The sequence below is a fragment of the Taurulus bubalis genome, assembly GCF_910589615.1.
Source record: "Taurulus bubalis genome assembly, chromosome: 3".
NCBI lineage: Eukaryota > Metazoa > Chordata > Actinopteri > Perciformes > Cottidae > Taurulus > Taurulus bubalis.
In genome coordinates, this window is record NC_136591.1 from 32,172,296 (window position 1) to 32,189,392 (window position 17,097).

At 38.1% G+C, this 17,097-nt stretch overlaps 1 protein-coding gene across 1 annotated transcript in view; it reads left to right on the forward strand.

The window, feature by feature from the left end:
• LOC306733371 (DNA (cytosine-5)-methyltransferase 3A-like) overlaps positions 1-17,097 on the forward strand; it is a gene marked incomplete at both ends in the record, with an annotated part of 38,444 nt that overhangs the window by 16,961 nt on the left and 4,386 nt on the right. Inside the window, 9 exons of the mRNA XM_079214596.1 lie at positions 9,187-9,390; positions 9,778-9,936; positions 10,503-10,610; positions 11,119-11,266; positions 11,423-11,569; positions 11,988-12,032; positions 12,532-12,611; positions 13,141-13,253; positions 16,427-16,610. Of these exons, the coding sequence (XP_079070722.1) occupies positions 9,187-9,390; positions 9,778-9,936; positions 10,503-10,610; positions 11,119-11,266; positions 11,423-11,569; positions 11,988-12,032; positions 12,532-12,611; positions 13,141-13,253; positions 16,427-16,610 (1,188 nt within the window). The remainder of the gene's footprint in view (positions 1-9,186; positions 9,391-9,777; positions 9,937-10,502; positions 10,611-11,118; positions 11,267-11,422; positions 11,570-11,987; positions 12,033-12,531; positions 12,612-13,140; positions 13,254-16,426; positions 16,611-17,097) is intronic.

Below are 17,097 nucleotides of genomic sequence, written 5' to 3' on the forward strand. Positions count from 1 at the left end.
ATATTTAGTAAGTATACATTGAATCTTTGATGTGCTAAAAGTTAATAAGTACATTTCTTCATGTACTCTCCTTAAGTACAAATTCAAAATAGTTTGTACTTTGTACACAACCTGAAACATCTCTAGCAGTACAATGCTACAGACACATTAAGGCCCTGATAGCAGCCATTGGTGGCTTTTTGCAATTATTTTCAGTGAGAGCGAAGCGTTTTGTGCGATTATTTTACTAAGTGGGAAAAATATAAACTCAGAGCTGAAAAGCACCCGACTTTAGCACAAGAAATTATCATTTCATTTGTGTAATCAGAAACCTATTTACTTATTTAACTGAGAAATTCAAATAAACCAAATGAGAGCAGGCAAGAAAAGGAAAGAGAAAATGGACAGAAACAAAGCGATTAACTGAGATGTAAAGCCAGGAAAGAGACAGACATTGACAAAGTGAGGGAGTGAAAGTAGAGGAAGAAAAACTGAGAGAAAGTCTGTGCACATGTGTGTGTATGTGCGTGTCGGACTAAAGGAGAGAACAAGGTGAAATCAGTGACTGAGACAGAGGTTAACCAGTTCCAGGTGTGTGTATGTGTGTGAGCGTGAGTGTGCGTGTGCGTGTGTGCTTGCTCTGTGTCAGTTGAATTGCAGCCAGCTGTTAACACCCCCATCAACATCCCATCTCACTGCTGTCTGAAGAAACCTGGTACACTCTGGAAAGCCTTTTCCAATTTTGGGATGAAAAAAATCTGGCATCTTTTTTACTTCATGTCTAAAGTTACAGCCAAGAAAATAAATAGTAAGCACTGAGGCTATAGTGTACTGTGTATATTAAAGGGAGGGGGGTTATTCTCCCTCTAGAAAAAACATTGCCTTAACCTCATTTTCAGCTGATTTCATTTGGCAAGTCACACACAGCGCACGCTCTCAGCTGTGACCTTGTTTTCACCTCTAACCACTCGCTATGATGTGCACAGCGGCGGAAGTCAGACACATAATCTCTGAAATGTTCTGCATTAAGATCTGATCAATGATGAACAAATATATTACAAACTGGCAGATTAAAGGTACCCCAACTTTCTTTTACAATTTTTTTTACATTCATTACATTTTTATGCATGTATCTTGACACCTTCAGATTGCTTGTTTTGTCTGACAAACAGACTAACTCTGAAATACGACAAAGGAAAAGTGACTAAAACGATTGATAATTTGTCAAAACAGTTGCAGTTTATTTGATTATTCGACTAATTGTTGCAGCTCTCGTTACAAGCCATGGTATTAATAAAGGCTTGTAATCTAAACTCCACATTTTTACTCCTGCTCCTCTCGGCGTGTGAACGCCTTCTGAACATTTCAACCCTTTTCCCTTCAAGAGCATCAATGATGGTTTGTTGAGTGCATCCTAAAATGTACCCATTGAGCACTATTCCACTATTCTGGACCTTATGTACACTAGATGGTAACACAACAATCAACCCCTTATTGAAGCTTCTGTAATCACTGTGGTTGTACATTAACACGATATTAAATGACTACCTGTGATGGAAAAGTGTTACTTTCAGTGATGAACCCACAGAAAAGGATCACCAGCTCTTCAGCTATAGCTCTTTAAACCTCTTTAAGCTTATTGTTGTTGTTTAACTCTCACAGGCCTATTTCCAGAAGCAGCGTGTTGTTTATTTGACACTCAGGTGAAAAGAAATAGGACTCCAAATGAATGCCATTGTTAGCTTTTGACCACTTTGTGACTATATAATTGTTATATGTCAAGCTTTCATGTTTGTTAGCTTGATTTGGAGTTATGCTGCCCTCTAGTGACCCAAAAAAGTGAATCAGCGCAGCTGTAAATGATCTTTTTCAAAGTACTATTCAAAGTTCCTCTTTATTTCACACATTCAGATTATAGACAGTCTGTCAGTTTCACTGTTTTTTTTTTCTTTGACTTTAAACTGTCACATGTGACACGCTGTGAGATCCTGACCCGAACACATCCTATTGCCTTGTCAACTCTCTGAGGCTTACCTAACCTTTGACCTCAGTGCGCGTACACACCCTTAAACACACACACATGTAAATATTAGCCTGGATTTGTGTGTGCGTGTCATCATCACCCTTAAACCCCTGGGGCTACCAGACATAACTCTATGTCACCACTCGCTGTGTGTGTGTGTGTGTGTGTGTGTGTGTGTGTGTGTGTGTGTGTGTGTGTGTGTGTGTGTGTTGTTTAAGTTAATCTAAACTGTTAGGTGAAGGATCCAGTACATCACACACTTCACTGCTGTGGCCAATCAGCAGAGAGAGAGAGGGTAAAGAAGGCTTGAGGGCGAGTTTAGCCATGGAGACACTCAGAGAGGAAGAGGTGGAGGAGGTGAGAGAGAGACAGACAGACGAAGAAAATGGCAGAGAGAAAGAGACTCAGGGAGGAAGGGTTGCATGTCCGGCATGTAAGTCATTTTCTTTTCTCCTACATGTGTGTGCACTTGTTGCATGTTGCAGAGAATTTTAGTGCGTGAGGGAATGTGTGCTTTTTTGTTTCTTTAAACAGGAAGTGAAGCAAGATGTTTGTTTTTATGTTAGCTGAAGTAAAATGGTGTTAAATTCAGGTTCTTTTATGCTTCCTGGTGGCTTTGAGAACGAAGATTTGAAAGAGATTTTGAGAGAGTTTGATTGGACTTGACAGAGGTCCTTTTTGTTTACTTTCTTTCTTTTTGGGGTTTGTTTGTTCGAGGGAAGACAGCAGCTCACATAAAATAGCAAAAAGTGTTTCCCACTGGCAGCAATGATATGCAAATGAATCCCTAATATGTAAACCATCTAACACCCACCCAACCTTTTAGTGTTGCTCTGACAAAATTACATGCCCAAGTATATCAGCCAATAACTCAGGGTCCTTGAGGGCTAAATTCATTGTTGTTTCTTTTGAATTGACTCTGAATGGAGAATGCTACTGCTGGAAAAAAAAACCCAGTGGAAGACATGGGGTCCCAATCGTTTTGGCTTTTGACAAAACAACCTCTATTCCACCATGAAGGTTAACTGATTCAGTTATTTACAAGATAACAAGCAAAGATTAGAGAGCAAAACAACGTTGAGGAAATACACCCCAAATGTGGGATACATTGCTACGTAGAACGTACAGAAGTAAACAAACAAACAGATCACACTTACACTTTTTTGTATTTAGTTTTTTATATAAATTATCTGAAAACTTGGATACTGCTTGGTCATCATGACAACTACCATGTCATGATATTTCATATTTTCTGCTCAAAATCTGTTTACAACAATAATAAGAGAACACACGGCTATAAATACCAAACGCCAAAGGATAAAGCTGCATGCTTAACATCAAGTTTTGAATTATTTGTTTTATTATTTTATTTTTTGACAAGATGCCCTTTTTAAAAATCTGTTTTCGTATTGTGTTTGAGAAAGAGAGCAGTTGGATCAACGTCTTGAATCGTTTTCCACACAGAAAAGCGTTCAAGAGCGGTGTTAATATTTTGAAAACACCACAGAGCTACAATAAGTGATTTTCTTTTTAATATACCATTTCCCACTGTCTGAAAAGGCACGTAAATGGCCTTCTCATATGTTGATAATTAGAAGAATAACACCAGGCCACCAGATCATTATGCTCCAATCAGGTCAAACGTGTTTGAAGTGCCCTCAAACATTCATCAGAGAGCTGTTGTTCGGCCCATGTCATTATAAGAGACCCCCGGAGAGCGTCATGGAAAACCACTGGTTGTGTTCCTTTAATGTGTCCCACGGCTGCGATCGATGCTAATGAAAGAGCCGTCACTTGGTGTGTTGCCTATTGACAATGTGAGAGAGGGTCTTAACTGCAATCTTAATTGTACTGTTTGTGTGTATGTGTATAGAGCAACGTCGGGTTCATCTCGAGGTCACGGTCAGTCACGCTCACAAAGGGTTGTGGGGTTGTCAGAAATGGCTCATTGGCGAGGTCTGCGGGTGAGGGGTCAGGGGTCAAGGGGGCGGCACTAAAAAAGAAAACACTGACCGGGCCACGGGGTTCGTCAAAGTTCAAAGTCGTAACTCACAACATTACAACCTCCCTCTGTCGTTCTGCTCCCTCCTGCCTTTATTTGTCCGGTTTTCTTCTGCATGCCTCAATTGTCAGTTTCAATCAGTTCTATAGATTGCTTTTTTATATTAGAGTTTTTGTTGGTTGAAATGAATGAGGAAAATAAAATGTCCTCATCCATTTCAACCAAAAAAACCTTTAATATACATCGATTTGTGTTATCCAATGTGAGACATGCACAACATTGCATTTTAGTGCTGTACGCTACAAATATGTCATGACTGCTCATATCTGCTGATTTTAGCTGCTCATTAATCTGTATTAGTTTTTGCACAAACGTTGACATACAAGAAACAAGATATTGTAGTACAGAAACGCCAAATATACAGAATGTGTAAAGTACTTAGCTTTGAAGTGTAGTAGCTTACACCGGAGAGAAGTGCATTTTAGTGCTGATCACAATACTTCAATAACCATTAAATTGTAATATTCAAAGATATTATATTTTTGTGCTCATGTTATTTCTTAGAAATTGGGCATCTGTCATCATATGTTTTGTTATCATCTTTTTTACCTATAAAATATCAAGGTTAGTATCCAGTGTTTTGAGGTTTACAGACCTTTCTGAAACAAATTTGAACGGATTTTTATAATCCCACAAATTCAGTTGTCATTCCGTGTTCTTGCTATTTAAGTCTGCTATGCTCTTTCTAATGTTAAATCAAAAAAGTATTTATTAAGTGAGTTTAAAGGCAAACACAGAAGCCTCTGTGGACAAATCAAAGGATCACATAAATCAGAAGCTGAGTAGTTGTAGAATGTAAAATGCTAGTAAGTAATATGTTTTTTAGCTCAGTGCTAGAATGTTTTTGCCCTTTTCATGTTATGGACAAGGACATGAGACACAATTAGATGTTTGAATAGTTTTGAGTGTCAGAAAACAGTTGATTATTGTTCTCTGTAATGTTGGCATTGTGTTCATTCGATTTAGCACTTAGTAATTATGAAACTGACCTGATTTAAGAAAGCCATCCTTTGTGGGACAATACTTTTGCTTTGTATGTCACAGCTACTGACAGTATGTCTGCCTTTTGCTCTATGTGCACTTTTTGGTTTGTGTGAATCATAACTTTTGTATATAGAAAGTAGTTTTAATTGCCATTACTGTTTTCTTCCTGAGACTTAATCACCCACACCAGCTCTAATTTAGCCACTCATTAGCTCTAATAGGAAGCAAACACAACATTTAATAAAGACCGGGAAGTGTGTTGAACTTTTGGCAGCAGACAAAATGTTCAGCCCAAAGAAACGTTCAGCACCGGAGTGCAAGAGTTGAAACCTTGAATGAGTGGAAGATGCTGTCAACTGACCTAATTACTGTACTTTATATAGGTTAGTATGTATTGTGTTATTCACACTGAGAAGTAATACTTTCATAGTGCAGTCTACACTCTCTTACCGCAGTATAAACTCAGACAGAAGTAATAAAAGCAGCGTGCTGTGGATTTTTCTTCGATAGCATGAAGTTGACCCTTTAAGAGTGTTGCTTTCACAAAACCCCAAGCCGATGAATACAGACTTTTCATCCGCATCACTGAAAGCAGCAACGCTTCCTGATGAGCGTGTTTCCATCAGCTGATGTCGCCAGGCAACAAACTCAGTTTCATCAAGTAGGCAGGATTTTTTGGGTAGCAACACGAGTCAGGTCCAAGTCTTGTAATGAGAGGATCCCGTCCAGATGCTGACAGCGATTATCAAATTCCCCTCACAACAACCAAGTGTGGGTGAGATGAAACTAATGATTGCTGCAGGAAAATGTGGTTTCTAATCTTGCAAGTAGGAATATTGACTAATATCTTTAGTTAATTATATAGTTTAATATATTTAGGTTAACAAATACACAAAGGGGAGCTGAACCATTAAAAAGCTATATGTTTCAAATCTACATGTAGAATTGATAATAAGGATATTAATAGATAATGATCAAAATAAAAATAAAAATAAAGCTTTACAAGAGCAGCTGTTTTATTAACACAAGCCACCGACATTTTGAACGTCTAGTATGAGTGAAAGAAATTTCTAGATTAAAATAATTATTGTAGTACCTTATTAGCACCAAATACAATGCGGATGTCACTTTAAGTCAATGTTTATTATATAACTGCGACATGAACATGTTTTCAATGTGTACCAAATCCAAACTATATACTGATTCTACATATCATACTACATACTAATCACAGTATACTGGTTTAACAGTTAATATACAAGCAATCAGACGTCAATCAAACTGTGATTGCCAATTAAAGTATACATACTATATACAAGTATACTATATACACTATAAATACAAAGCTGCTCACATTGCATGAAGTATTGATTCACACAGACACTTCAGTTTGGTTGTCGGAAGTAGAAATCCAGACTTCTCGTTCATCCCAGATGTTTTAGAAACTAGTGACGACATGTGGAGATTCCCTTACAGTTCACGCGTATGTGTGTGTGTGTGTTGGTCAGTGTGTTTGTGTGTGTGGTCTGTCTATGACCCGTGTAACAGGCTGATTAGGATTTTATGAGGTGAAAGGTCAACAGGAGCGGGGGGGAAGAGTGAACTTGTAACCTCACGGTCAAACAGAGGAGAGAACTGTCACGTGCCGACACTCACTTTTACTGGCTTAATTTATGACATCATCCCTCCTCTTCTTCACATGTTTATTTCCTCCTTTCTGTTTTTTTCTTGAGGAATTATTCCACTCATTCAGTATGCTAGGTGGTGGTTTTCAAAGTAGAAACCAAATTGTTATCTCTAGTAAGAAGACACATTTTTTTAGGTCATGCCAATACTCTGGAGGAGTCGTGGGTTTTTTTACATCTGGGCCACAGTGAGATTATTGCAGTGTAGAAACCAGTGAGGTCATGATTATTTTTAAATGTGTCTCTTTCGAAGATGAGCGCTGGCTGCTGTGTTTCTTTCTGCTCTGGACTTCCCAGATATCACTTGTCAATTAAACAAATATCAGCAGACTTTCAGCTATTTCAGTATAAAACAGTCCAAAAAGTAGGTTTTTCAAAAAGTGTGAATCACTGCAATCATATTGTCATAAATGGGCACAACAAATATTAGGTTGATGGTCCAGCAATATGTGGAATAAGCTGTGGACAGACACACAAACACATGCACACATGATCTCCCCACAGGCTTGGCGAAGATAAATGTACTTTTACTCTTCTACAGTTATGTCATAGCTATGGGACCTAATTACTTTAAAGGTCAAACAGACAACACGCTTAAACAATATTCTACCTCAACCTGCTAAAGAATTAAAACGTTTATACACACTAATATATCAGTAATAATGATCCAGTAATATATTATAACACTCTGATAGGGGGCCCTTTTGCTGCCTATTGAGTAGTTTTACTTCTAATCCTTCAAAGGAATAGTCCAAGTTTGGTAAATACTCTTATTTGCTTTCTTGCAGAGAGATAGAGGGGGAGATTGATTCCACTCTCACGCTGTCCATTGAATATGAACCTATAGCCAGCAACTGGTTATCTTAGCTTAGCATCAAGATTGGACACATGTGTGGAATCAAACAGCACCTCTAAAGTTTAATAATTAACATTTTATATCAATTTTCCGTTTGTTTTTTTTCACTTCTTTTTTTGTACAGATTAAACAAACAATATTTAACATATTAATTAATGACCTAACGACATGCTGGCAGATTGAATTTGTCATCATTAGACTAGTTAGTGCTACCGGTTCCCCCATGATTCCAGTATTTATACTAAGGTAATTGCTTATAGTGTATTTAACAGAAATAAAATCAGTGGTATTAATTGACCAGAGTGATGTTGCTAATTTTACTTAATTAAATTTCCAATGCGAGAAACGATTTCATAAACATGACACTTTTTGTACTGTATCTTTGCTCTGATTCCTATCTTCTACTTTTTTCTGTCTGTATTTCATTCCTCTGTTTTTTACTCTCTCTCTCTCTCTCTCTCTCTCTCTTTCTCCTGAACCCACTGAACCCACTGAACTGCCTCCCCGCCGCACCCTTTCTCCCCACTCACTTCCTGTTTAGAGGAACAATTAAAGGATTGTTCCTACAGCCCGGAGCACTGAGGCCTTGATCTAGAGCAGCCACCACATCAGCTGAAGAGACCCACATAAAACATCAATTATATAGGACCTCCTTGGAGGACATTGTTTGTGCCTGCAGACCAACAGGAGCAACACAAAAAGGTTGAGGAACTTTGAGGAAACACACATGAGGACGATGCCCATCAAACATGATCAATAACAATAACGTGTGAGGACAGATTGCAGCTGATAGGACCGACACAACGATTATTCAGTGTTGACACTTTGTCTGTAACTCATCTTTACACATTTGGGTTTGATAATCATATGTTGGCATACTATTTACATATAATTAAAACACATACCTGCAAATGAAATGTCAGTTATGATGCATTAGATTCAATGACATTCTTTGCAGATTGTAAATACCACTACAACGAAATACAATGTGTCATCTGACCCTTTGATTACAGGAAGTTGTAGTTGTAATGGTATTTGTTTAGGTGACATCTGTGATCTAACCCAGCAATTTAAATGGGTAGTCATGATATTCAGTTTATAATAACATGAACATGCAGAAACATGAAAAATCTTCACATTTGAGAAGCTCTCGTTAATCTTTTGTATTTTTACTTGATGAGTAATCGCTCAGCTCTGGTAGACTGGAGGTTATTCAGTGTACGTGGAGGCGTTTTCCCCAAAAGGAAAATTTGACAAAAAGTCAGCCTGTTGACTGGAGGTAAAACTAACATAGTGCAGGAGTTCATACAGTTCAATACAATAGATAAGGTTTTGTTTTGTTTTTAATTTTAAGTAGCTCAAAGAGAATTATTGCCTAATAAACTGGAGTGTAAGTCCCACCGTGCCCCTGCTTGTGTAGCTTTTTATAGTTTTTTGCTGTGGTTAACTATTTATGGAGGCAAAGAAGAGGTCCAACCATTCTGCGAGGATAGATATACAACAAATACAATATATACACTACAACAAGCTGAAAATAACAAAGACACATGTTAAAATATATAAGTAACATAAAATGGTCTCTGTTTTTCCCTCACAGGCAGAGCGGCGGGCGTACAGAGAGGCAGAGATGAACATGATGGACGATCTATCAGGAGGCGACTTTCAGAAAGAGGAGGAGTCAGAAAGCCCAGCCCCTCCCCTTTCACAACAACAAACAGCCCCCGCCTCACCAACAGTTGCTGTGACACCGGAGCCAGTTGCCAGGGGAGAAAGGCCCACTCCCAGAGAGATAGAGTACCAGGTGATTAATTATTGTTTTTTTATTATTAAATATAATTTTTTTAAGTTAAAAATGGGAACAAATTGTCAAAGCACAAAATCAGTCCGATGACCTTAATCACAAGAAATGTCATACCTTTGGAATGAATTTTAAATTTTCGGCCTTAAAGAAATGGTTTCTTTTTTACATTGAACCTTTTAGACCCATTCATTTTGTATAAAATGGTTTGTATGTAAGTATACTTAATTATTTATATTATTATATATATTATATATATATATATATATATATGTATATATATATAGATGTGTGTATATATATATATATAATATATATATGGGATATAGATTGTCTAATATCATGGGTGCCGGTTAAAACTGGACTCACCTTCTTTCCTGTGTGCTACAGGATGACCGGGGCTTTGGCATCGGTGTTCTGGTGTTTGGGAAGCTGCGTGGCTTCTCTTGGTGGCCCGGTAGAATCGTCTCCTGGTTGATGAGCGGCCGAAGTCGAGCTGCAGACGGAACTCGCTGGGTGATGTGGTTTGGAGACGGCAAGTTCTCCGTGGTGAGTTGTTTTATTGAGGAACCTGTTAAATATTATGATCAAATACTGGCACAATGTGTGTTGAATCACCAGCAGAGTGAAGTGTTAAAGGGAAGTAATTTGACCTTTTAATGCAATAGCTTAACGTCTAACACCCCAAGCTCCACTATTCTAAATCCATGCTTTCATAGACACCAGAATACTGTGCCAGTTAAATAAGCTTATCAAATATAATGTTACTTTTATTCCGTGTTCAACAGCTCAGTGTTAATTCAACACTTAATGTGTTCTTAGCAGAAATTTAATTGAGCAGATTTGATCTCTTATTTCAATTTGATAGAAGATGACAAGATGACATCTTTTGCCTTTTTAAATTTGAATTTAGAAACCCCCATGAGACAGACATCCTGCACCAAATCCCTTTGCCTTTTGAGAGATCTTTCTTTAAAAACGTTCTCACTGCTGCACACCAACTGACCTTAATTAAGGATTTCAAGGACTTGTTAAGAAGCGGTTTCACCAGCTTTTTCACAAATCATTTCTGGCATTTCCTTTTGATCTTGATGACACATTTTTTTGTTTTGCAGGTTTGTGTGGAGAAGCTGATGCTTCTGAGCTCTTTCTCATCTGCCTTCCACCAGCCCACCTACAACAAACAGTCCATGTACCGGAAAGCCATCTTCGAGGCTCTGCAGGTAGCAAACACACCATTTTAACTCTGCTTCCGAATGTCAGGGAGTGTGGGCTCTAATCTGATCCAGAACTGATTGTGTTTCTCTACAGATGAAGTCCAACATCTAAAAGACCAAAATATAAATGTTTAGGTCTAAAGGTCACATTTTACTCATTCCCTTCTTATATGACTAGATCTTAATTTGCATTTGTGGAGGTCGTGTTTTCATCTACCTCTGCCCACAATTTATAAGTGGTAACATGTGGGTATATCTCATATTTCTGTTACGCTAAGTTTTATCTTGTAAGTTATACAGAACACACGGTCATTTACTTTTCCTACCGCGTCACACTGGGTTATTATTCACTCGAACTTTGGTAAAATTAGAAACAACCAGCTAAGTATTCGTAAATTAATACCGGCACTGGTTTTACATTTTTTTATTTGTGTAGAGGCATAATTACCATATTTATCCTTTTTATTTGACGTGTTTTTCCTGTTTGTGTACCATGTGTTTATTCTGTGTGGAGGTGGCCAGTGTCCGGGCGGGGAGGCCAGTTCCTTCCTGTGATGCGAGCGATGATGCAGATGGGGTGGAGATTCAGACCAGACAGATGATAGAATGGGCCATGACCGACTTCCCACCCATGGGTCCACAATCACTGGAGCCTCCGGAGGGTATACACACATTTCATTTTTTATATATATATATATATATATATATATATATATATATATATATATATATATATATATATATATATATATATTTACTCCCCTAGAATATTTAAGACCACTGAAGACTATTTTTATTCGGTTCTTATACCCCCACAGATGAACGAAATCCATATAAGGAAGTGTACCCAGAGATGTGGTCGGAACCTGAGGCAGCGTACACGCCTCCACCCACCAAGAAACCACGGAAGAACCACTTAGCTGAAAAAGCAAAGATCAGAGAGGTGATCGACGAAGGGACTAGAGGTAATCAAATAGCTAGTACACAACACATTTCAGAGGAGGCGGCTTTTATTTCAAAATGAACCCACAACTCCTCTATATATTTATTTACGAATTGGAAGAAGTGGAAGCGTGAAAGAACACTTTTACTCAGCATAAATGTTGAAATCAATTCCAAGAAGTTTTAAGTTGGCTGAGAGAGTTTTTTGGTGTGCAGGAAACCCCTTTATTTGTGATTAGTCACATAGTTTTCCTACAGCAAAACATCCAGGATATTTGATCAGAAATTGACTAATTTTACAAGAAAAAAAAATCATAATACTCAAAAAAGAAGGTAACTTTTATTACAATAAAATTAACATTTACAATTTCTTAGCATTTTTATGAACTGTCTTCACAGTCATGGTGTGTTGATATTTTCCTTTGTGTATTTTTGTTCCAGAGAGACTGATATGTGAGGTCAAAAAGAAGACCAGGAACATAGATGGTAAAAGTTTCAGACTTCTTTCAAGCGTATTAAAGAAGTGGTGTATTTAATTGTGTCTTCTTTGTTTTTTACAGTGTAACACAAGGGTTGCTTTGCATTTATATCATCTTCCTCTGACAGCAAGTTATATGTTTATGGCTTCTTTTGGCTTCCATTTTTACATTTTTTTTTCATTTGTCGAAGAGTCACCGTAGTCGCTGTAGCTCAGGGCTAGACATCTCTGGAATCCAATTTTGGTTCTTGTTTACATTTTTGTCATTTAGCTGATTCACTTATGCAGCAAGAATAATTCACTGGTGTACTGGAGTGAAGGGCATCCAAAATAGATTAGGAGCTGAAAGGTTATAAATCACAGCACCTAAATTGATATTGTTATTGACACAGTGTGGTTATTTTTAGTGTATTTTTAGTGTATTTTTTAATTCCTCTAATATTGTAATGAAAGAGCTAAATGAAGTGTTTTACATATAATAACGCAATCATGTCTGCATTTGTTCAGATCTCTGCATCTCCTGTGGAAGCCTCAACGTCTCACTGGAGCATCCTCTCTTTGGAGGATCAATGTGTCAGGGCTGCAAAGTAAGAAACCTCTCAAGAAAAGTGGCACTTTGGGTTGGTCGACAATTTGATAATCTTATTATGGAATCGTATGAAATTGATATTGTGAGATCATTTTACAACATTATGTAAAATACATCGAGCAAATTACATTAAAAAACAAAGCAAGTAAGTATTTTTTTTATTTAATTATTTTAGATACTTTATTGTATGCACAATATGATGTACAGGTATCAGCGAACAAGTAATTTCATTGTTTTGTTTGTGTCTTGATCTGTTTACAATAGTAATGAAGGAAGTGACAGGAAAGTGGAGCAAACAGAAAATGTAAAGTAAACAATAAGAGGAAATACAAATAATAATAAAAGTAAAAAAATAGAAAATATATATATATATCATTAAAACAAGAAATACCTCAGCATCTGTGGAAGCAACGATTGGTTGAATATTGGTGACACACTGAAACCGTAGAAGCACAAGATTTCATCATGGTGGACAACAAAGACATGCCCCCTCTCTGCCTCTCCTGACTGTTTTGTCTCTCTGGCAGAACTCGTTCCTGGAGTGTGCCTACCAGTACGACGATGACGGCTACCAGTCCTACTGCACCATCTGCTGTGGAGGCAGAGAGGTGCTAATGTGTGGCAACAAAAACTGCTGTAGGTCAGTACAGAACTGTTTATATACACTGCGGAGTTTGAGATTGGCAAGCAGCTTCTAATCGTTGCCAGGACAAGGTTTCGGATTTCACATCGGCAGAAACAATTTACCCAAAAATGTCAAAGCTTGATATACAGTATGGCTCCATTTATTGGCAATTGAACCAGACGACTCATGAGAAGCAGATTTATTTATGTGAACACACGGTGTATTTTGGCATCCAGGCTCTGAACTCATCACTGCAAATACCCACCAGCTCAAAGCAGCATTTGTCATTTGTCATGCAGTGGCGAAACATGTACTCTGATCTTAGTAGCAATACTACACTCTAAAAATACTAGTAAAGGTTCCGCAGTCAAAGTATACAAGTATAAGCTTCAAAATATACTTAAAGTACCAAAAGTGAAAGTACTCATTATGCAGAATGGCCCATTTCGGAATAATATAGTGTATATAATACAGACATGAAAATCCCTCACCTTTCGGCGAAATTCGCCGTTTTGAAACCAAAATAGATAACCTACGTGAATGGTGTAGATCCGAAGAGTTTTTGTTTTTGGGAGGGGGGGCCGTCAACTGTCCGACATTTCTGAGATTGGAGTGGGACATAGAAAAAAACTGAGGTCGTGATCATCTTAGCAATAGAAGACCTTTGACGTGTCGAGTCTTGGCCAATCAGCGTTAAGATGTCTACAGCGGCTTCATTTCCCTCCCACCAGTTTTTTAATGGCAAACTAGTCACCTTGCTAACACGTTAGCTAACATTGTTGGAGAGACAGCGAGTGAGATTACTGGCAGCGGAGAGTCCGTGGCAGCGTGTGACGTCAGCCAGGAGAGCGGAGAGTCAGCGGCACTGTTAGTTCTACCTACCGACACCTCACTACATATAAGGAGAGGACAATGGAGATTTTATCCAACTTTTATTTTAATAAAATAAACAAAATGAGTTTCCTCCGTAGGGTGGCCGGGCTACTGTTTATATTTAAAGGTTTAAGATCTACGTGTAGGAAAAAGTGTATCCTCTAGTTAATGATAATCTATAGAGTTATGTGGTTATACTCGCTGTCCCACAGAGAGAGGTGTGCATGTTCAGGTTTACTGGTGGAAACATTATTCAGTGTTCTAGACTAACAGTGACGCGTCCTCAAAGTAAAGTGGTATAACAGTATGACATAATACGGTCAAATAAAAAGGCTGGTACATTATACATATTATGGCATATAAGTGTAATATTATGAAGTGAAATGTAATAGTAGCAGAACAATATTCAGTATAGTATAGCAGTATTGCATATTGTAAGTATTAAGTCTACAAAATATATATACACACACACACACACACTACCGTTCAAAAGTTTGGGGTCACTTAGAAATTTCCTTATTTTTCAAAGAAAAGCACTGTTTTTTAGATAACATTACATTTATCAGTAATACACTATACATTGTTAATGTGGTAAATGACTATTCTAGGTGGAAACATCTGGTTGTTAATGAAATATCTACATAGGTGTATAGGCCCATTTCCAGCAACTATCACTCAGTGTTCTAATGGTACATTGTGTTTGCTCATCGCATAGAAGACTAATGGATGATTAGAAAACCCTTGTGCAATTATGTTAGCACAACTTAAAACAGTTATGCTGGTGAGAGAAGCTTTACAACTGGCGTTCCTATGCATAGCATCACATGTGTGGGTTCCATTATACTCTCAAAATGGCCAGAAAAAGAGAATTTTCATGTGAAACTCTCCAGTCTGTTCTTGTTCTAAGAAATGAAGACCCCCCCCCCCCCCCCCCCGCCCCGCTGGTGTCACCTTTTCCACCCCTCATGAGTCTGCAGGTCTGACTGTAAATGCTTTAAAATATGGAATATTACAATTTTTCTTATGGGGGAGCATGCCCCCAGACCCCCCTAGAGGGGTAATATCCTTCTCACCTTTTTCACCCCTGACCCGTTTTCATGCCTGATAATAACATAGTATATCACTGGATTCTAATGTATTAATATATACATCATTGTAATGAGCAGCTGGTAAAGATGGAGCTCATTTCAACTACTTTATGTACTGCTGGGTAACCTAAAAATACATAATAATACCTCAAAATGTATAACTCAATTTATATTTTGTATTAATAACCTGCAATGCAACTAATATTGACAATGTAGTGGAGTAAAAAGTAAAATGTTGGCTTCCAAAATATAGTGGTAAATGGAAATGATCTACAAGTACCTCAAACTGTAACTTGAGTCTTATACAGAAAACACATTTACATTGACATTGCTCTAAAGGAGATACTGAGCACAAAGACAGCTATAATGTAGCCTTTCCCCAAGAAAGTACTATTGAAGAAAGTATTATCTCGTGAAATTAGAAGATTTAATCTGTCTACTAAATAATAAATCAATATAATAATCAGTCAAATAAAGCAGTGATTGTCAACCACTGTGCCGCGGCACACCAGTGTTTCCTATAGAACAGGTCTGCACCTTGTTCTGCTATTAAACAAACTAAACGACCGTATGTTATTGATCGTACACGACAGCTTGTAATTTCTGGGTCACGTCTACAACTCTCCGTGAGGTTGTCTTTTCTGCTGTTGCGTCGCTCAACATGGAGCATGAATTGAGAACGGCTGTATCAAATCTACCTCGTTTTAAAAAGAGTTGTAGAGGAAAGCAGCTCACTGCAGCCACTATTAATGATACAACGTTATGCTCACACATCTGCACTCATTCTGTTTTGCAAAAAGATAGCTTGTTGTTTTCCACAATAAGCTATTTAGTTGTAACTAAATATTAGTTATTTTTTGCACGGATGTAACTTTATTTTCATTTTTCTAACAAAGTGATAACACATTTGTTTTTGTCTGATGGAGCAATCTTGTTTAATTGAAAGTGATTTCAATGTTCTATTATTTATAAAAGCACAGATGGAGTCACTAGTACTGTGAAGTATTACTTTGTAGTACTGTGAGGTGCCACGATGTAGTATGTCCGTCAGTCGCTCCCCCCCCCTAAAGCTGTAAACCTAGGGGAAACACTGAATACTGTGACATTCTGTAACTTTTTGGGTTGTTGGTGTGCCGCGGGATTTTTTTATTGTAGAAAATGTGCCGCGGCTCAAAAAAGGTTGAAAAACACTGGAATAAAGGAGTCTCATAGTGAGTTTGTGTCCAGGTGTTTCTGTGTGGAGTGTGTGGATATGTTGGTCGGTACCGGCTCTGCGGCGATAGCCATCAAAGAAGACCCCTGGAACTGCTTCATGTGCGGCCCCCGGAACTCCTTCGGGTTACTGCGGCGACGGGACGACTGGCCCTGCAGACTACAACACTTCTTCGCCAACAACCATGAACAGAACTTTGTGAGTCTGACAGTCTTCTTTCCATTCATTTCAGTTCTGTTGTTCATATATATTCCACATTAACCTCTTCCTCTCCCACCGCCCTACCATAGAACCATTGTTGTCTTTTTTAGGTGGGGACAGGGAATCCTTAGGGCCGATAGCAGGTCAACAGTATATACCACATAGAAGAGGTATACATCATCGAGAAGCTAGGAACCTGAAGACTGAGATAAAGACCTGAGATGCAGGTGGCAAGCACTTCTGTTCTGGAAACTGCTCAGAACCCCCTTATGGTCCATATACTTAGAATAGCCATACGTCCTCTGAATGCCCAAGGTCTCTAGTTTGTGTCTGTTTTATGAGGCAGTCCTGACAACATAATGTCGTAGTCTAACTTTGCAATTAATATCTGGGGCTCAGTGAGTCCTCTGCTCAGCTATAAATGATCCATGAAGGCTAAAGCGTCAGAACCATGTTCAGATCAGATCTTCATCATGAATAAAGT